The following is a 21638-nucleotide window of genomic DNA, read 5'->3' on the forward strand; positions in this document are numbered from 1 at the left end:
TACTGTTTGCCACAAATGGATGTCACCCTCCCTTCCTTTCCTTCCCAGACATCTGCGGCCATAATAAGGAACTATGTATAACGTGCACGAAGTCAGGGAGAAGTCAGTGTTCAGTTCCCAGCTCTGCCTCAGTTCGTCAGTTCCTCAGGCTATGTGGCCTGAGACCGATGACTTGACTTCTCTGAGTCTCTCTTTCTTCATGAAAGAGAGAATCCTCATGTGTAAAATGAGGATTCTAAATTACTTTTATTCTAGGAATCAGTGTACCGTCTCAGTTGAAAGATGGAGAGAATGAATGTGGCATGGCCACTCCCGAATATGGTAGCAATAGCTCACGTGATAGCTGCCACTGTTGTCACGTTGCCGTCATTAACATCAATTCATCATCCTTGTCTCCTCTTTCCCTCTCAACAGGGGAAGATGGTTGAGGAGGGTCAGACCAGAATATTCTCGAGAACTTGAAGGCCATGATAAGGCTTGAACGAGAGTGTTTCTGGGTTGTGGCACTTAGGGGAGGCATCCAGAGGACACAAGATAAAGGAGGGCCAGTACCTTGGCAAGATTTGACAGAACCAAAGAGGAAGAAAACAGCGGTGTAGACTAGGGAGAAAATGCATGAGAAATGTTTAAGGGCAATGGGGGAAAATTGGTTAGAGAAGTTTTTGGCAACTGTTTTTCCTCCTCAGCCATCTTAAAGATCCAGTAACTCAACAGGAACAATGATTGAAACCAGCAGAACTTGTCAGAGAGATTAGGGGTAAGGAGCCCCTCAGGGTGGGAGCCGATGGCGGCAAAGTGAGGTAAAATGTCAAGCGATATTTATAGGCTCCCCGGTTTTGGAAAGGATGCGGGAGGAGGACAAATCTGCTCCTTTGAGAATCAGCAGGCTGAAGCAAAGAATTCATGTAGCAGGGTAGTGGGAGATAAGGCTGGAAAAGCAATTTGAGATCTATGAAAGAAGCTTACGAGTCTTCATCCAGTGCTGTGAAATATGGTTCAGTCTAAAGACATTTGAATACAGGAGATTTTAATGCGATCAACTGCTAATTTGTCCTGTAAACTTGGATATTTACTTCGTATTTTCTAACAGTGAGTCACTCTGGTATTCACGTATCAGTATGTTATCTACAGACACTACCGTATGTGGTTTCTCTTCTGTTGAGGCAAGTGCCTCCCTGTTGACTCAGAAGGCACTTTCTTCTAATAAATCTTTTTCAGATGAGTAAGCTTGCCAAGATGGATTAATCTGGCCATGAATTAGTAAGTCATGAATTATTAAGGAGATTCTATAAAGAAGTTCCAGCCATTTTCACTAAGATTTTTGCCTAGCTTGGCTCCAAAATGACTAAAGCCATTTTATAGAACATTTTTCCTGATATTCTAACCTGAATTTTCCTTACTTCATACTTCCTTTTTTGCCAGCAGCGTTCCCTTTTCATTTTGGTATTTTTGATTTATCCACATTAATGCCTTAGGTGTGTGATCTTTTTAAATGGAGATTTCTCTTTGATTGCAAAGGAGTTTCAGGTGTTTGAAAATCTGTATCACAAAGTTAATATGTAGCTTTTGAAAAACCAAGCTTTTAGTGATGTTCCTGTTAATATAACTGTATCCTCACTCTTCCAACTTTTCATCACTATTAAAAACTCAATATATTATTTTTAAAAGGCTACAGAATCATCTTTTTTATTCCATGAAAAACTTTCTGAGAAATGTTTAGGTAAATTGAATTTTAGGTCATCAAATGAAACATTACATAGTCTAGGAAAACTTAATATTACAAAGAATCTGTATGTGTATATAGCTATACACACACATATGTATATATACATATATAATGTATAATATAGACACTGTAATATGATTATAGCCATATTCAATGTAATTAAGCCATCATTTAAGATTAAAGTCCCTTAAATTATCTTATTTTTAAAAAGCATATAATATAAACTAGGTTTTGATAAAGGTTTCTTTAAAAATTACTGTAAAAATTTCTTGGGGCCCCCGGGTGCCTCAGTCTCAGTTAAGCTTCGGACTCTTGGTTTGGGCTCAGGTCATGATCTCACAGTTTGTGGGTTCGAGCCCCGCATTGGGCTCTGTGCTGGTGCATGGAGCCTGCTTTGGATTTTCTCTCTCCCTCTCTCTCTGTCCCTCCCCTACCTGTGTTCACTTGCTCCCTCTCAAAATAAATAAACGTTAAAATTTTTTTTTTCTTAAGACACAAAAGCTCTAAGCATATGGGGAAAAATTGATATACAATATTAAAATTATGAACTTTTGCATCATAAAATACCATTAAGAGTGAAAAGGCAAGGAAGTCACAAAGATGGAAAAGGATTTACAGAACATAGATCCCATGAAGGACTCATATTCAAAATATGTTAACAATAAAAAAATAAAAACTTCTATACATCAACAACAAAAAGACAGAAACCCGATAAATAAACAAAAGACTTGAACAGGCACTTTACAACTTAATAAAAATAAAAATAAAAAAACAGCCACTCTGCAAATTTACAAAAGTAAAACAGCCAATAAATATTTGAAAGAAGCTCAGTCTCATTGGTCATCAGTGAAATGTAAATTAAAAACCACAATGAGGGGTGCCTGGGTGGCTCAGTCGGTTGAGCATCCAACTTCAGCTCAGGTCATGATCTCGCAGCTCGTGAGTTCGAGCCCCGCGTCGGGCTCTGTGCTGACAGCTCAGAGCCTGGAGCCTGTTTCAGATTCTGTGTCTCCCTCTCTCTCTGTCCCAACCCACTCGCATTCTGTCTCTGTCTCTCTCAAAAATAAACAAACATTAAAAATAAAAAAATTAAAAAAAAAAAAAAAAACCACAGTGAGGGGCACCTGCCTGGCTCAGTTGCTGGAATGTGTGACTTTTGACTCTTGACCTCAGAGTTGTGGGTTCAAGCCCCACATCAGGTGTGGCGATTACTTGAAAATAAAATGTTAAATAAAAAAAAAAAAAAACAAGCTCGAAATGGCATTACAATATCCACCACAGTGGCTAAAATTAAACTGGCACTACCAAGTGTGACAAGGACGTGGGGAAACTTGGACTCACACACATGAATGTTACAACATTGGTAAAGGTGAATGTGTACCAGTAGCTCAGCAACTCTGCTCCTAGGTCTGCACCCCACAGACAGGACTTTTATAAGAATGTTTCGTAATAGTATATTCTAAATCTTGGGTCAGCAAACCACCATCCACAGCTACATGTGTATGGACCACAAGCTAGAAATGCTTTCTGCATCTTCAGTGGGTTGTGTTAAAAAAAAAAAAAATGTTTAAAGATTATGCAGCAGAGGCCACCCATGGCCCATAGAGCCTAAAACATGTACTATCTCGCCTTTACAAAAGAAAAACAAAAAAAAAATGTTGACCCTTGTTCTAGATCTAAAACTGGAAATAAACCAAATGTTTATCAACAACAGAATGCATAGCCAAATTGTGGCATGTTTATACAATGAAATAGTATGCAGAAATGGGATGAACAAACTATTAGCAACAGCCCATGTTTCACAAACAGATGCTAAGAGTAAGGAGCCAGATACAAAAAAGTATTTATCATTTGTGTTCATTTATATAAAGTTTGAAAAGGCAAAAGTAATCTATGATATTAGAAGTCATGATAATGGTTACCCTGGGTGAAGGGTGGTTAGTGGTGCAAAAATGGCTTTTGGGTTCTGATCGTATTCTATTCCTTGGTCTGGGTGTTGGTTTTTAGAACATTTACTTTGTGAAATTTCTTGGAACCATACACTTATATGATTTGTGCATATTTCTGTAAATTGTTACTCTTTAATAAAAAGGTTATTTAAAAAGTCATTAAGTGAAAAAAACCACCTGCCGCAAGAATGGAACTATGCCAACCATAGAATAATGTTCCTCCATCACTAGAAAACCACCGATACTGATGGCATTTTCACTATCATTTATTGCCATATCAACCCTGGCTACATCTTACTTGGATGAAACATACATTTTCCCATATCCCGTCTGGTCCCTTCAAAAACTGGCACATTCTTCACAATATGGCATTAATGGCCTCAACATACACCCAGCTTAGGCAGAGCTTATTGGTAGAAAGCAATGAGCTCAGTGCTTTAAAAGTATGAGACACCAGGCCTTATGAAAACCATGAAGTGTGGACGTAAATGCAACAAGTTTATGCATATGATGCTCTGATAAGATTCTTTAAATCTCGTATCAAACCATGTTTTCCCCCCTGTTTTTTCAAGGGGGTGTACACCGTCTAGAGTCTGTTGAAGAATATAATGAATTGATGGTACGAAATGGGGACCTGCGGGCCAGAATGTTGGAGGTCTCCCGAGATGGCAGAAAGCACTCTCTTCCCCAGCTGCTGGACTCTACTGGAACATCACAGGTAGGACAATACCATAGAACCTTTTGTTTTCTCATACAAAGTTGCCCAGTTAGGGATGTAAGAGCATGTTTCCACCCCTGGGTCTCTAGGCTTTCAAATATTTACTCTTTCAGAGACCAACAGGAATAGCCGTGTTATGAAGAACTTCCCATCTGTGTGGGCAGGGGTATTTGGGACTAAAGATGTAGCACGGAGAGCGAGGTCTATCCATGGAGGTTAGAAGGAAGTCAGCCTAGTATTCGGAACCGTAGAGAAAAATAATCCCTTGTTGGATCTCGACATCTTGCTCCCCTTCCTACTGTGTGTTTTGGAACTGAGAGCTGCTTTCAACTGCCAGGAGACAGTGGCGCCTCACGGTCTGTGGTCAACCACCATCGCTTGTTTAGTGGGCGCGTCAGGTATCAGCATAACCACCGGCTGGGTAGGTGGGTGGGTGTTGGGTCGTATGAGAGAGAGAAGGAGTGCATGTACGTGCCTATACTGTGTCTGGGATTTTACCTGTTACACAGTAATGACTCAAACAGGCAAGGTCAGTGGGGCTGCAGATAGGGGTGAAGTAGGTGGTGATGTTAATATTCCAGGGCCTGCCTCATAAGAGTTCAGAACTCCATAATTCTTCACAGAGGCTCTTCCTCAATTACATCATCCTCAACACAGTCAAAAGGGGAGACAGCTCCGAACCAAGTTGAAGGCAGGCTCAGTCTCTGGGAAACTTGTGGAGTGTTCTTTGAGTCCTGGCATCATCAGCCAGAGAGCTCAAGAGAAGCCATTGGCATCTTGCCTACAACAAAGCAGAGATGGAGGTGGAGGGTAGCAGCAATGACATCCATAAGCTCATGTAGACTCACAGATGGTAGAGTCGTAAAGGACGTGTAACTGGTCATCTGGGTTGGGTCATTACTTTTGGTGTATCATCACCATTTTATTGACAGGCCAATGAATCTCAAAGAGATTGAATATTTTGCTCAAAGTGATATGCCAGAATCACTATAAAGAAAGTTTTACCTATCCAGTAAAATAGTAAGTGCCCACGTTCCATAGGCAATTGCTGATCAGGTTATTTTGTGTGGAATCTACCCAAAGACAACTTGAGTTGGGACATGGAGAAAAAGCAGAACAAAAAACTTGCATGGGTCCTGGTTAAAACTCCTCCAAACCCTTGACTAGAGACGAGCCTATGGCCTGCTCAGAATGATCCAACTGGGCCAGCAGAGTCAGGGGGTGGATCAGAAAGTTGTAGGAGAGCCACATTGTGGGCTATTTTAGTTTAGTGTGGAAAGTGAGAGAGGGTTTCCTGCCATCAGAGCCAAGGATGTCTAGCATTGAGGTGGTGATTTCTTAACGGACCTGCTGAGAAACCTGACCATATTTATTATTTAAAGCCCAGAAATACTTATTTGTAACCAGGCTTCCAGAAAGCACAGGCTAGTGAAGATTTTAAAGGAAAGACTTTTTCCCCTTTTCAAACTGTCCTTTTTCTTGTCTTCTTTTCTGCCCTTTTCTTTTTCTCCCAGGATTCACCCTTCTTTTCCCTGTTCTCTCTCCCTCCCCTACAAAGCATTGTCTAGAGTAGAGCTACTCAATACAGCTTCCTGCAGTGATAGAAGTGTTTTATGTCTCTACTATCCACTGTGGGAGCCACGTGTGTCTACGGAGCACATGAAAAGTAGCAAGTGACACTAAGGCGTCTATTTTTTATTTTAATCTCCATTTAAATATAGACCGTGACAGGTGACTTAGTGGCTGCCATATTGGACAGCAGAGGTCTGAAAAATGCAATGGGACCCCTGAAACACATCAGGAGAGCAATGAAGCACGCAGACCTCTGGTTCCCATGGGCTCCCAGAAGGGGGATGGAAGGAGGTGCTGCTGGAGATTGGTGGTGAGAGAGTATTCCCTTCTAAGTCCACACATGAACCTCCATATTTGAGGGTTGAAAACCCATATGCTATGTCTGCCTATCTCCGTGATGGTTTCAGTAAAAGGGTAGTAACCTTGCCAAGCCAACATTTTTTAAATGAATCAGAGTCTGGGAAGCCAACATAGCTGGCAGATATTTTGTAAAACTGCAAAAATATAATTGTTCTAAGCTGCCAGGAATACAAAAATATCATTAGCAGACATCTCATTTCTACCTTTGAATGTAGAATATACTAATTAAGGATAGCAACTATTTTCTGATGTCTCTTTTCTCATATTAAGCACAAAGTGATTTTTTTTCCTTTTTTGCTTATGCTGGAATATCTGTCTCATTTAAGAAATTTATTATTCTAAGAAGAATAGCAAGGAGCTAAATTGTAGAAGATTTTAGCCCTACATTTTCTTTATCTCTCGTTCATGTTATAAATAGCGTACCTTGCTTCCACACACGTACATGTGGGTGATGGACAGGAGAGGGATTGAGATTCAAGCTCTTGCGTGCCATAAAGGGGAAGGTGTGGCTTCTGGGAAAGAATTTTATTTTCCAAACATGAGGGATTAGAACCGAAGCTGCTGCATTTCTCACCAGGGTGTTTTGTACAGAATAATAGTTGTCGGGGTTTACGGTTTGGGTATTATAAGAAACAAGGGCTTGCTAAGATTTTGGTTGAGTGAATTAAGCTTAAAATGGCAAGATACTTTCTAACCATGATTGTGAACTTGGCATGGGGGTAAGGGATGGCTTCCATGGAGAACCCGGCCACAGGATGGCCCTCCTACATCTCTGAGGCCTTTTGGCTTCTGGTTCCTCACTCCATTCCAGAAAGCAAGAAGAGTCAGATCTGTGGGGTACAGTCAAAGAGCAGCACTGAGTGCCAGCAGCCACCATGCAGCTCTTCATGTGCAGTGGAAGGCACGGCAACCTACTGCAGCCAGGGCTGTTCCTCCAGTGTTGTTGATAATAAACTTCCTTTAAGCTGCTGGACCAGAGATGGAGCAGGGAGAAATGTCTGTGTCACCCAAAAGACAACTGAGGTTTTCAAAACCTGAATATATTTTTATGCCAGAGGCCACAGGAGGATAAATGAGACTGTCCCTGACCTTGCCATGTGCTGACTTTTAGGAATACCAGATTGTAAAGAAGTCCACCCGCTCCCTAAGCACCACTCAGGTGGAATCTCCTTGGAGACTCATTCGACCATCAGTCATCTCCATCATTGGCCTATACAAAGAAAAAGGCAAGGTGAGCTCCCTTCTGCACAGTTTTGTCCTCCAAGTGAATGTTAGTATATATTTCTTTTTTTTTTTAACGTTTGTTTATTTTGAGAGAGAGAGAAAGAGAGTTTGTGTGCAAGGGAGGGGCAGAGAGAGAGAATTCCAGGCAGGCTCCGTGCTGTCAGCACAGAGCCCCCCAACACAGAGCTCAGTTTCACGAACTGTGAGATCATGACCTGAGGCAAAATCAAGAGTCGGACATTTAACCGACTGAGCCACCCAGTCGCCCCTGTTAGCGTGTATTTCTTAAATAGTGAATTTTGTTGTTGTTTTTACATGAAATAAAAATTAAAAGGTATAAAGAGGAATAGATTAAGTGGCCTTTATGTAGATTTGAGTGGATTCCTTTGCTCCTTTCCTGTGGGATTTGAGATGATCATGCCCTTTTGTCCTTATGACTTAGGGAGTCACCGGCACCTGGGAGCTAGGGTATAGTTGAGGGTGGAGTGAATGTTCCAACATTTACTACTGTTGAAAGAAAGGCCACCCCTGTAGCTTCAGGGGGCATATTCCTACTTACCCTTTTGAATGAATTTCATAGCATTGCCATTATCATAAAGATAATAATACAAATACCTTGATATTATACAAATATCAAAACATCCATCTTGATACAACATGGAAGTACTGAAACAAAAGAATAAAATAAGTATGGCCCCTAAATTGTGTGAAATGACTCTCCTGAGCTATTAATCAATCCATGTGAAATTGCCATTTTTGGAGATCAAAGATTGTCAAATACTGGCAATTTCATGTTTCGGTGTAAAACTTTCTCCCTTTAACATAATGCAAGCCTAGTGCACTGCAAATAGATCTGAGGAAGGAAATAGAGAAGGGAACACAAATTCATAGCTGGTTATCTTAACTCTGAGCCTAGTTGGGAAGGAGACTTCAGTTAAATACTACAATGGGAAAATGCCCTCAGTGAAATACTGAGACAAAAACAGATGCCCTCAGTCAAATACTGCAATGACAACCTGGACCCCTTCTGCTTGGGGTGTAGGGCCTTGGCTTTAGCATTGCTGGAGGCCGAGACTGCATTCGAGGACAGATGGGGATTTTTGTCAAGACTATTTTCCCAAATGGATCGGCTGCAGAGGATGGAAGACTTAAAGAAGGTAGGAGAAAGCCTCTCCGTGGTTCTCAGTGGTGGTGAGTTCTGATTCCATCAGAATCTGCCTCCTTGCAAGATGTGAAGCCAGTGGCACAGCAGCCAAAGCCGTGGGCTTGGGGGTCGAGAGGACATGAGCTGAATCCAACATTTACTGCATCATGGCCTTGGACAATTGATGTAGCCTGAGCTTCACTTGTCTCAGTTTGTAAACTTGGAATATTAATACCGATCTTAAAGAGTTGTTGTGAAGATTAAATGAGATGATATGCAGAACATGACGATATTTTTATTTGGTCTTTAAGTGTCTATCTTGTCCCCTTGGATCTTGATCCTTGCCTTGAAAATTCCTGAGAGCTTGCAGGCCATTCTTGCCTCAGGGCTGGAGTACATGCACATCTTTTATATTCTCCATGCTACCTGACATTGTGCCATGCATAAACATGCTAGCAGAGTGCTTTTCTTTCTCCCAACTATTGACATGTGAATGATATATAACACTGTGTAAGTTTAAGGTGTACAACATGATGATTTGATGTACATATATATTGGAAAATTATTAACACACTGAGTTAGCTAACACCCTCATCATGCCACTGAATGACCGTGGTGGTGGGGGGTGAGAACATTGAAGACTTACCCTCTTAGAAATTTTCAACTGGACAGCACAGTATTGCTAACTATAGTCACCGTGCTATCGCTTCTCGGCCTTTTGGCTAAGATCAAGTATAGTCACCGTGCTGTGTGATAGATCCCCAGAACCTATTCACGAGTCCTGATTTTTCTTCCTCCCTTATTAGCACACTTCCTTCATGAAATGATGAAATGACAGTATTTGTAGTTACCTTTAAAAATGCTATGACTGGTCGGTTCAGTTGACCCAAATTATAGGTACTATTCTGTTCTGCCAGCTTATTTTTTTTAACTGATAAGAGTCCATTGGAGTCTCCTTTTTCAAGCAGAGCTACCCTAGGAGCCTGTATGCTAATGATAAGACGTGACCAGGCTTATTTTGATGGCGGAATATTTATTTCTCTTTTTTAGACGAAGGATTAACTCCCAGGTGGTATTTGTGTCTAGTTTCAGAACAATGTAAAATTCTAACAGGGTGTTTTTTATAATGGATGTGCCATATGTTCTTTTGATTGAAATTCATCCTGCAGTACTGGTAGAATGGAGACAAATGGAGGAAAAATCAATAGTTAGTAAAGGTTAATAGCACTTGATTCTCCTAAATACTGTTTTTTCATATGTGTTCATTTACAATAAAGGTAAGTCATTAGAATGGATTTTCAATGTGTTGAATGATCTTTTAAAAATCTTGTATAAAGATTTTTAAGAGCATGAGCAATCATTTTAATGATCGTATCCTTTTCCCATATGGAAGCAAACCAAGAACCTTACCTAGTTAGGTGGTTATTTTTAAACAGATTATTTCACTTATTTTACAACTTCTGTAACTGCATTAAAGAAAAGCACATAACAAGTGCATGGAGGTACTGCCACCTTTTCAACCTCATCTACAGGATTCCTTTAATGGAAGGCACAGTGTGCCCCTGGGATTAGCTGCCCAGGAGAGGTTCTGCTGCTGTTGCTCTTTGTTACAGGTAAAGGGAGGCCTTCGTTTGTCCTGCACCGCTGTGTGAAGTTCATCTGTTCTTCTCTCAGTGGCCCCTTCGTAGTGTTTTCGATGAACTGTTATTCCAAAAAAACAGACCATGTTACAAGAATATAAACCAAAACAAACTGAGAAGTCAACTGGTTGTCCAATTTCTCTTATAGTCCCAGCAGACACTATCAACAGCTGGAAAAATGACCTGACCATACGTCCTTGGGGTTGAAGATGAGTCCAGGATAGTTTGAGAGACAGAGAGAGAGAGAGAGGGAGAGAGAGAGAGAATGAGAATGAATGAGAGAACAATTTGGCATTAGCCCACAATAATCTCTCTTAGTCTTAATGACTGAGAACCTGGAACAGCATCAGTAAGACCAGGCATCTAGACTATTTCTGGAGGGAGGACTACCATTTTTAGATAATATCTCAAAAGTTTTTTGTCTCTGTTATTAAAACCATTTTCCACACACCATGATGATTCTGCAGGCTTGAAAACCTTGTCTTTCTGCAAATACAGAAGTGTCTTTCTCACATGTTATATATATGTTCATGCTATATTGCCAGTAGGTTTAGGTTTTTTAAACAAACACTATGAGGAAAGGCTTGGGACTCATTATTGCATTTTGATCTCTAAACTTAGGACACCTGTTATCGAACTTGGCAATGGCTAAAGAATTAGAATTTAATGCTTCCCCTGGTTGTTTTTCATTAAAGATGGAGATACAGAATTACTGCAAAAGAATATGTATTGTTATTAATTGTCCCATTTTTTGAAATTCCTGAGAGCTATGCTAATGAAAGTAGGCTGGAACAATAAAAGTCCTTTTATAGAATTGTAAATCAGGTACCATATGGTATCCTCTTCTAGTACTGACCATGCAGTTAGATTCTAGTACATCAAAGTTTGATGTTAATGTAATTCTCCTATTTTGGCACTAGGGGATGAAATCCTAGATGTAAATGGGATACCAATAAAGGGCTTGACGTTCCAAGAAGCCATCCATACCTTTAAGGTAACCACATTCTTATTTATCTCTTTTATCTTCTTGATTTCTCTTCACTTATTTCCTTCTGGTTTGGGTTCTTTTTTTTTTCTTTCTTTCTTTTCTTTTTTTTTTTTCATCCATTAATCTAGGAGTAGTCTGAATGTTTTAGCATTTAGAATGTTTTACTCTCTTGTTTTCTCAGCAAATCCGGAGTGGATTATTCGTCTTAACAGTACGCACAAAGTTACTGAGCCCAAGCCTCACACCCTGCTCCACACCCACACACATGAGCAGATCCAGCTCCCCCAACTTCAACACCAGTGGGGGCAGCTCAGCAGCAGGCTCCGACGAAGGCGGTTCTTCATCCCTGGGTCGGAAGGCCCCCGGGCCCAAGGACAGAATTGTCATGGAAGTCACACTCAACAAAGGTGATACCAGCTACTCCCCACTTCCTTACATTCTCTCACATAATAATTTGTCATCTGTTCCTAGGTTTCGTTTTTTTAATTTTTTCTAGGAACTGTTCCTTTGGAACAGTTTACTGCCAACAACGTATGGTATTCTGTAAATGGACAGTGGGATCACACGTAGAGATTTTAGTCATTTTGCTAAAGTGAAAAAGAGTTACCAGTAGTACAAAGTCTTTTAAGCTCTCCCCAGATGAATCACTGTGTGTCAGAAACTCATGTTTAAAAAAAAAACCAAAAAAAAAAAAAAAAAATCACTGACTGACTTAATTCTAGGGCTAATAAAAAATTTTGAAGAACAAAAGATTATAGTTGAGAATACAGCTAATAACTGTAAGTTGTGGGTCTTCACCAGATCTTACAGCCTTTCATCTGTTTCCTTTTCCTCTACACCTACTACAGAAATATGAGCAATGAAGTAACCAAGAGATTAGTTGCTAAAAAAGATAAGTGAAAGAAATGTATCTAGAATAAAAAATATTGGGACGTCTGGGTGGCTCAGTTGGAGGATCATGGGACTCTTGATCTCAGGGTTGTAAGTTCGAGCCCCATGTTGGGTGTAGAGATTACTTAAAAAATAAAATCTTTAAAAAATATATTACTTTGACTCTGCCTGTTTCCAAAAACAGAATTGAGGAGCTTCTTTAGACTAAGCAGAGAGCAGACAGCTGAATTATTCAGTCCATAGTTAGCCCTTGGTTCTGCCATGGACTCATTTCATTTACAGAGTATGATAATGTTAACAGCAAAAAGCAGGATTTACATTCTCAGTCTGGTCAAAAATAAATGATTGCTGGTCTGAATATACAGTGATGTAGCTTCATATAACTTATACTTTTTTTTAACTTTGTTTTCTTTGATGCCTCTCAGAGCCCAGAGTTGGATTAGGTATTGGTGCCTGCTGCCTGGCTCTAGAAAACAGCCCTCCAGGTATCTACATTCACAGCCTTGCCCCAGGATCAGTGGCCAAGATGGAGAGCAATCTGAGGTTTGTTGTAAACCTGATAATATAGGCTTCTGGGATGTTCGTGAATTTAGGAATGAATATACGTGTAAGATATCTGCCCTATTACATTCTTTTGTGAGATTCTAAACTTTTGTATTATTTGCAGTGATAGTATAGCCAAGATTATAATTAATTTCCAAAGATGAAAAGCTAATGTAGCAGTAGAGAACTATAGATCTTGGCTTCCCTATTTTGATCTGTTTGGACGCAGAAGCTCAGTTTCAGAAACTTGACAAAATACAACTCTACATAGATACCTATGATCATCTAAATATTTTCTTTCACTTTTATATTCATTTATGTAAAATTCATAGGTGATGCCAGGAACTGCTCATAACAGTTCAGAATCACTGGATACAAAAGAGTCCGAAATCATGCCCTTAAACTGGAGGCCTCTTTTATTATTAAGTATAATCTCTTGACCTTTCCTGTTGTTTCATTCCTTTCTGAGTGATGTTGTCTAGATGCTTATTGTCTGAAATCACCACATGTCTGATTTCTCAGTCCAGCTAGTTGAGTTGTAGCATGGATATTCTGTTATACAAGAGATGTCTAGGTGTTCTATTATATAGTAACTGTAGTGGATCTGTGCCCACCCAAACGCCACAAGAATATACACGTAGTGCACAAAGCACTCTGTGTAAACAGTATCACTTTTCCCCCCATAAGCTTCTAAGTCCTTGAGCAGTTGAGGAATTGTCAAAATGACATGCCTTGAGGTTGCCATTTTGGGGCCCTGTTAATAGATTATGTTATGTTTTTAGTTAATCATCAGAGTGAATTTTCATACAAAAAAAATTTAGCAAATCATCCAAAGTACATTAAAGAAAATATACTTTTAGAACCCAAGGAAAAAAAATCCTTTAATGACATCCCAAGATGATGTTTCTTTCTTGAATGGTTCCATATGTCTGGAGCCTGCCAAATGAACATTCTTCAAACACCATATAAAGAGTCTTTTGTTCTCTCCTACTGAGTTCTCTGCCTATAATTTCAAGTCAAAATGGGCATCTTGTCCCCAATTTCTCATTTGTTCAAATTTAAAACGTTTTTACAAATTCTTGGGTAACCTTTGAGCTTCAAGATATTTCCCCCTCAAATTACATTACAATAATCATTTCAGGATGGTAGGGAAAAAAAGAAAATGGTGGTGGTCAAGGAGCTATCTTGTGATGATCAAAAGGTAGACAGGTTGAACCTGAGTTCAACTGTGTGTGACATCAAGGTGGCCTCTCTAAAGTCTGTGGCCTTGTCTAAACAATAGGAATAATAATACCTGTTCAAAGGATTGTTATGGAAATTGCTTTGTATAGTGCCTGGTTTACACTCTGTGCTCAAGAAATGGTAACCCTTGTTATTGTCTTATTATCAATTTTATTTAACTTTACTACTGAAAATGCAGCTAGATACACATAAGGACTTTGCTGATTTAATATCTAATGTGTTTATATGAATGTGTTGCTTTTTCACACATATGCAAAGATGAAAAGATGTCATTTGCTTCTTTAAAGTATTCAGAAAAGATTTCATATTATAAACCTCTCCCAGAGGGAAATCTTGTAAAAACTTAACTGTTACCACAGCGTGTTGGTTATGTTGTCCTCCCTAGCCGTGGAGATCAAATCCTGGAAGTGAACTCAGTCAATGTCCGCCATGCTGCTTTAAGCAAAGTCCATACCATCCTGAGCAAATGCCCCCCAGGACCTGTTCGACTTGTCATTGGCCGGCACCCTAATCCAAAGGTGAAGTACTTCTTATTGTTCTAAATATGAGAAGATGGCTTGGTTATTTGTCCTGTAGCAGTGATGACACATATTCCTATGATGACGCACACTCTGGTAAGACAGTTCACCCAGCCGGGCTTGGGAATCAGCCTGTGGTCACACAGTGGCCAAGTAACTGATACACATGGGAACAAATCATTGATGTGGACTTCTTCATCTTCACACTCTTAGAAATTTCATTAGAAAATTTTGATAGTGTTATTGGTGAATATAAAATATGGTAGGAAGATAAGAGTGCTGGGTTCTGAGTAACTTCCAGCTGTTTGTTTGATCTCTAGTGAGATACTTAACCTTTTTGGGTTTCTGCATCAAGAAAATGTGAGAGCATTGGATTAAATGATCTGTCCAGGCCATCCTTGACCTGAGGAGAATACTTCTGTCATTAAGGCTTAAGAGTCCACTAATATTTTTTCTGCATTGATATCACATTGTTGAATTTGCAGATAATCATAGCCCCTGTATCATGGGCCTTTGTGTTATTTGGTTGTATCTCTTTTATACTTGAGCAGTTGCTTTTAATTTTTTTAGGTTAACAGGAGCACACCTCAGCAATTTCTTTTTTTTTTTTTAATTTTTTTTTTCAACGTTTATTTATTTTTGGGACAGAGAGAGACAGAGCATGAACGGGGGAGGAGCAGAGAGAGAGGGAGACACAGAATCGGAAACAGGCTCCAGGCTCTGAGCCATCAGCCCAGAGCCTGATGCGGGGCTCGAACTCACGGACCGCGAGATCGTGACCTGGCTGAAGTCGGACGCTTAACCGACTGCGCCACCCAGGCGCCCCAGCAATTTCAACTCTACTGGCTTTGAGCACCGTTTTTTGTTGTTTCAAGTACTTGATGTAAAAATCCTTTTAAATTAAATTGTCTATAATATCAGGTTATATTTTACAAAATTCAGGCTTTCCTTTTCAGTAACTCAAAATGCTCCATAAGAACATTAGCTCTTTTTTGGGGCATCTGGGTGGCTCAGTCGGTTAAGCATCTGACTTTGGCTCAGGTCATGATCTCACAGTTCATGGGTTCGAGCCCTGTGTCAGGCTTCATGCTGACAGCTCAGAACCTGGAGCCTGCTTTGGATTCTGTTTTTCCTGTTCTATGCCCCTCCCCCTCTCTCACTCTGTCTCTCTCTCTCTCTCAAAAATCAATACACATTAAAAAAAGAATATTAGTTCTTTTTGTGCCTATCATATGACCACCTCCTCTGTATCATTTGTACTATTATTTGATTATATCCTAAATGGTCCCAGACTGCTATGCTTGATGGACTTGTATGCCATCTTGAGAGTAAGACGTGTGTGTGGAGAACTTTGGGTCATCCCATTTCTGAGATTTCTTTAGTGTATTAATTTTATAGCATCATTTTTAGTGTTTTCAGTGGTGTGTTTTTGTTATACTGGTTCTCCATAGTGCTTGGACAAGGATTGCCATTAGACTGATTCAAAGTCAACTCCACTACTATTTTTTTTCCCAGATTGTGTTCTCCTGTCTATATATGTCTTAAATAAAAACTTCTTGAATAAATATCATTAAAATAAAATCAAGTCCTGCTTCTACCATTTTCCATTTTTTCCTTCTTGTCACTTCCTGTTTTTCTCCTTTACGTTTTATAGTCCTGACATTTTCCCTTGTAATCTGTTCTCCTCTGTCTCTCTGCTGTCCCCATGGCTCTCTTTGGGTCATTTTTTTTTTTTAAGTTTATTTATTTATTTTGAGAGAGAGAGTGTGCAAGCAGGGGAGGGACAGATTGCTGTCAGCAAGGAGCCTGATTCAGGGCTTGATCCCAACAACCACAAGATCATGACCTGAGCTGAAATCAAGAGGCAGACACTTAACCAACTGAGCCATCCAGGCACCCCATGTCATTTTTAACACCACTTTGCCTCAAACTCACAGCTAGAGTGGTCTTGACTCCTTCCTCTAGGGTCCTCTCTGGGATTCCATCACCTGCTTCCCACTTAGGAAGCAGTCCAGTAAGCTAGAGCTGACCTCGCACATCCCTCAGCAACATTATAAAAAATTAAGTTCTCAGTGGTTTCCAGGCATTCGTTTCAAGGCATGTCTGACTTCAAAATCCGTTCCAAAATAGCACAGGTCACGATTTGTTGGGAGGTCTGCTTCGTCTCAGCCCAAAAGCATCTACCTAATTTGCCAGTACAATCAAACATCAGAATGGCATTTAAGCACAAAGCATAATAATTCTGATGGACTGGTGCTCTGCGATCCTGTTGAATGCAGGTTGATTCATGTTTCTGGCCACAGTAAATGGTCATCATGATGGTGTGGGAGAGACATCCAGCAAAACCAGATTTCAGTATTTGTTTTACTAGATTTCACATTTCTTCCTAGGTAAACATGGTGTTCTTAATTGTAACATCATACTATATTTTTCTTTTGGTCAAGATTCCATTTTATGTTTAATGTATTTTTATACCACTTACCCCAGCATCTCATGCCAGTAGTACATTTTGATACTGAATGTATGTACTTCCTTAGTTTTCATGTTGTTCCAATAGAAATACCACAAGGATTTTCTTTTCTTCTGTTTCTCATAATGACTGGCGCAGTGACTGCCCAACTGGGATATTCAAACCCTCCAGGTCTAGACAAGCTAAGATTTGGACTTACTCAGGTCACAGCTTCTAGCTTATGTTAAGTAGAAGAAAGTCATAGAGGTCCATTTTTAACTGGTCCTGGGGCTCTCAGCATGACTAGAATTATCCAGGAAATCTTTCACTTGTTTCAAAACCTGACCATTTTTCTCCCACTCAGAAAAATAGTTGCAAATATTGAAAGTCTAATGTCAATTAGAAAATGGCAACCTTGCAATTCTTGCAAATTGGCAAGAAAAATTTGCAACCACCATATAAGCTTATATTTTCCCTGACTCATTTATACAAAATTACTTTTGCTTTATGAAGTATATGTTTGTGTTTTAGTGTGTATGCTTTCTGCATGTATATATATATATATATTTTTTTTTATTTCCTGTGAAGGTTGCTAGAAAGTATTACATAAAAGCCATGATGTGATTATGATTTCTCTGTTAGATTAAAACATAATGCTGAATCTTGCATAACTTTATTTACTAAGAAAAATTGCTATGCTTATCCAAAAATTACTTATGCTAAATGTTATTTTAGTACATAAAATTACCATTCTAAGTTTACAGTATTCTTACCTTTAAAAAAGAAACTCTATGCAAGTTATGTAATTGTCTTTTAAAATACCTCATAGTTCAGCATATATCAGGCTTTAAACTTTTTTTCCATATTGAATAATGACAGGGATAACAACTAATGGGGGAAAAATGCATGAATCTACCATGATCCCAATAAATATAGACAGAAAAGAAGAGTTATAAAATGACTATTTTGAAAACTTCATCATAAAAATTGATTCAAATAAGAATAATCAATGATGCTAAAACCATTGAGTAAAAATATACTGGGGAGCAGGATATTGATGTTGTCTGAAGCTGTTTCCTCCCAGATTACTCATTGATGACCAAAAAAAAAAAAAAAAAAAAAAATCTAGTAAAGAAATGTGGTGAAGTCCATCCTAATCAAGTGGTCAAAGTTACCATCAGTCATGAAACATGAAATGCTGACCCTGAGTGCCTCTCTGATGCACTGAAAAGGAAACAGTTGTTGTAGTTTTTCTGCCAAAAAAAAAAAAAATACATAATCTAAATCTCAGCATGAAAAAACTATTAGATCCTAATTGAGGGTTTGATTGGCCTAGGTTTCTTCCAGAATATCAGTATTGTGACAGACAAAAGCTCAGTAGTGTTTCAGATTAAAGGAGTCTAAAAAAGACTTGACCCTAAATTGAATGCTGGATTGCCAAAAATGAAATTTCTATAAAGCATTACTATGCGAAGGAGTTAGTTGGTGACAATCCGCTAAAGATCCACAACAAGATAAGGAGCTTGCACCAGAATGCAAATCAGTTACATCACTAGGGCCACCACTCAGTTCAGTGGATATTTTTCCCCCAGGAAGACACTGTTGGGAAAGAAGCTGAGTGTTGATAAGCATTCTAGAGGAAAATCCTATCTCCTCACAAGCTGGCATCAAACTTCCTGTGAACTACTTCTGTCTCCTGACACATTTTGAGTAGCATTTCTGAAGGACGGTGTTAGTACAGTTGGCTGAATTGGAATATAAAATGTGCATTAGACAGTCATTTGTGTCAATGTTAAATTTCCTAGAATTGACAATAGTACTGGGGTTATTAAAGAGAATGTTCTTGTTTTTAGGAGGTTTGTAACTAACCTCTTAACGTCTGCAACTGACTCCCAAATTAAAATGTTAAATGGTGTGTGTATCTGTATAAAGAAAGAGCATGAGTGTAAATGTGGGAGGATGTTTTAAAAAACAACAATGAAGAATTTACTACTCTTGTGTTACTTTTACAAGTTTTATGTAGGTTTGAAATTGTTTGAGTAAAATCTAGGAAAAAAGAATTAGAAGTGAGTGTTCTAGAGAGAGGCAGGTATCAGCCATGTAGCACCTGAAAGCTTTAATGAATTTGAAAACCAACTGAGGGTCTGATTTTGAATACATTGTTTGAAGCAATATGTTAACCTGGCAATATTTCTTATATGCCCTGAGCTATTGCTTCAGAGGGTGGTCATAATCTTTGGTCCTGTGGTTTTCCTCTTTATTTGCACTCAGCCTCTGACTCTGGTCCTAGCTACTTTTTTGGGGGGAAAATAAATAAAACCAGCTAATTTGTGCTTTCTGCTGAAAACCAGGTTTCCGAGCAGGAAATGGATGCAGTGATAGCACGCAGCACTTATCAGGAGAGCAAAGAGGCCAATTCCTCTCCTGGCTTAGGTACTGTATTTGCACATTTTCATTCAACACTCAGAAGAGTCTCTCAATTAACCTTCCCCATGGGACACTCCCCAATGCAATGTTATTGGTTGGATTCTTTGTAATTACCAGGTTTGGCAGAAGTAGTTGTCCAAGAGATTCTGTGCTTTTTCTTAGTGTCTACTTTTGATTTCTGCAGTTATTTAATGTGCTTTATTAAAGTTCTAATTATGCATGCTTCTTGTACTACAAGATCATTTGCAAAAATGAGTTAGCGGCATTTCGTGTGTTTTATGTACAATTCATATGAAATGTTTTAGGTAAAAATGAAGTAATCCCAAAATATCAGTTGTTTGATAGATGCAGAGTGGTCTCCATTCCAAAACCTGGGGTTTCTTTACATGAATTAAAAATTTCCACAAAGTACGGCAGCTCTATTTCAATAATAAGCCGGTATTTTTTAAGTTTCAACTTAAGGGTAATAGAGGCTCCCAAAATCATGATTTTCCACTTCTTTAAGTGGGAAACTTAAGGCAGAGAAGGACTGAAATAGTAAGAATTTCATATGAATTTTATTTTATTTTTTTTTTTTTTTTAAATTTTTTTTTTCAACGTTTATTTTTATTTTTGGGACAGAGAGAGACAGAGCATGAACGGGGGAGGGGCAGAGAGAGAGGGAGACACAGAATCGGAAACAGGCTCCAGGCTCTGAGCCATCAGCCCAGAGCCCGACGTGGGGCTCGAACTCCCGGACCGCGAGATCGTGACCTGGCTGAAGTCGGACGCTTAACCGACTGCGCCACCCAGGCGCCCAAATTTCATATGAATTTTAAATGTGAAACATTCCATCAAGTTTTGAAAGTAATGTTTCCGGTAGAATAGAAATCCAAAGGGACTGCAAACATGTCTCAACTCAAGATATTTCTGATGTTAAGATTGATGTCAGGAGAAAAAGGAACTGAGACATGAGTTACTGGTTGTCAGAGGAAAAGGAAGACTTAAGATTTTTTGGCAGCCATGTAATACCCTGATTATTTCCATCCATAATTAATATATTTAAAGTGGGCACAACCATAATGGGCTCTTTATTTGGCCAGCTCCTTCTCCTGACCTGCCTGCAAGCTGTCCTCTCCTAAGCCTGGCATACCCATTCGATCATTTATTTTGAAAGATTTTATTAAGCTATGGACCTCATGCCCAAGATCTTTTTGCTCATGGCATAGAATTTAAAGTTTCAATGCCGAATCTTCACATCCTTCTACTAAAAACCAAAATAGGTTATTCAACCCTCTCCCCAGTTTCTTCATGGGTTTCTTGAGTGAGACTTCTTTGTTCGTTGATCCTTCGATCCGTTCAGCAGATATCACTGAATACTTCCTAGACCCAGGTGCAATGCTGAGCATTGTGGAGTCAGATCACTGAAGATCTCAGCCCTGTAGATGAATAGCTGAGGAAGGAATATGAGAGGCATCCACTTATAATTAAATTATACTGTGTGTATGGAAATTGGTTTATGGGTAATATAAAATACTCTCGAGATTCAGAAGAAGTTACTTCCAACTGGGTGATCCCATGGAGGTGGTAGCATCCAAGTTAGGGCTTGAAGCATGAGCAGAACCTTGGGAGGTGGGGTGGGGTGGGGATCGGGTCAAGTGCATGCATGTCTACCACCTATGCACACAGCCCATCAGTGTCAGTCAAGCAGAGAAGAGTTAATATGTTTGGCTCCTTCTTTTCTAGTTGAGAATGAGAGCCTAGTTGTAAGAATTCGAGCTGCGCTCTTTTAACTTTATGGTGAATTTTCCCTCCAACAGGTACCCCCTTGAAGAGTCCCTCTCTTGCAAAAAAGGTGAGTCAAGGCACACTGCTACCTCGCTCAGATGGCCCACGAACCGATTCCTGGAGCCCAGAAGCCAAACCTGAGGGCCCAGCTCATATTTCTGTCCATGAGTCATTTTGGCCACTCTACACAGACAACTGCAACAATGCTAATTTGAGAACAAATATAAAAATGTGTGTTTCTTTCATTAACTATTCATCTAGGAAAAGAATAGAGCAACAAAATAAAAGAAGTGAGCTGCAGTTTTTCTTTTTAATTTTTTTTAATGTTTATTTTTGAAAGAGAGAGAGAGCACGCGTATGTGTTGGGGAGGGGCAGAAAGAGTGAAGGAGACACAAAATCTGAAGCAGACTCCAGGCTCCTAGCTGTCAGCAGAGAGCCTGATGCGGGGCTCAAACTCACAAACTGTGAGATCATGACCT

The 21638-nt window shown here is 39.4% G+C and overlaps 1 protein-coding gene across 6 annotated transcripts in view; it reads left to right on the forward strand.

Annotated features, from left to right (window-relative positions):
• PDZD2 (PDZ domain containing 2) overlaps nucleotides 1–21638 on the forward strand; it is a 313071-nt gene that overhangs the window by 263471 nt on the left and 27962 nt on the right. For all 6 annotated transcript variants that reach the window (XM_025924651.2, XM_086676439.1, XM_086676441.1 and 3 more), the window contains 9 exons: nucleotides 4248–4393; nucleotides 7437–7556; nucleotides 8592–8706; nucleotides 11254–11327; nucleotides 11503–11728; nucleotides 12638–12755; nucleotides 14383–14515; nucleotides 19316–19397; nucleotides 21191–21225. In XM_025924651.2, the coding sequence (XP_025780436.2) occupies nucleotides 4248–4393; nucleotides 7437–7556; nucleotides 8592–8706; nucleotides 11254–11327; nucleotides 11503–11728; nucleotides 12638–12755; nucleotides 14383–14515; nucleotides 19316–19397; nucleotides 21191–21225 (1049 nt within the window). The remainder of the gene's footprint in view (nucleotides 1–4247; nucleotides 4394–7436; nucleotides 7557–8591; nucleotides 8707–11253; nucleotides 11328–11502; nucleotides 11729–12637; nucleotides 12756–14382; nucleotides 14516–19315; nucleotides 19398–21190; nucleotides 21226–21638) is intronic.

This window comes from Puma concolor, chromosome A1 (assembly GCF_028749965.1).
Source record: "Puma concolor isolate L17-30 chromosome A1, mPumCon1.1.hap2, whole genome shotgun sequence".
In the NCBI taxonomy this organism is placed as follows: domain Eukaryota; kingdom Metazoa; phylum Chordata; class Mammalia; order Carnivora; family Felidae; genus Puma; species Puma concolor.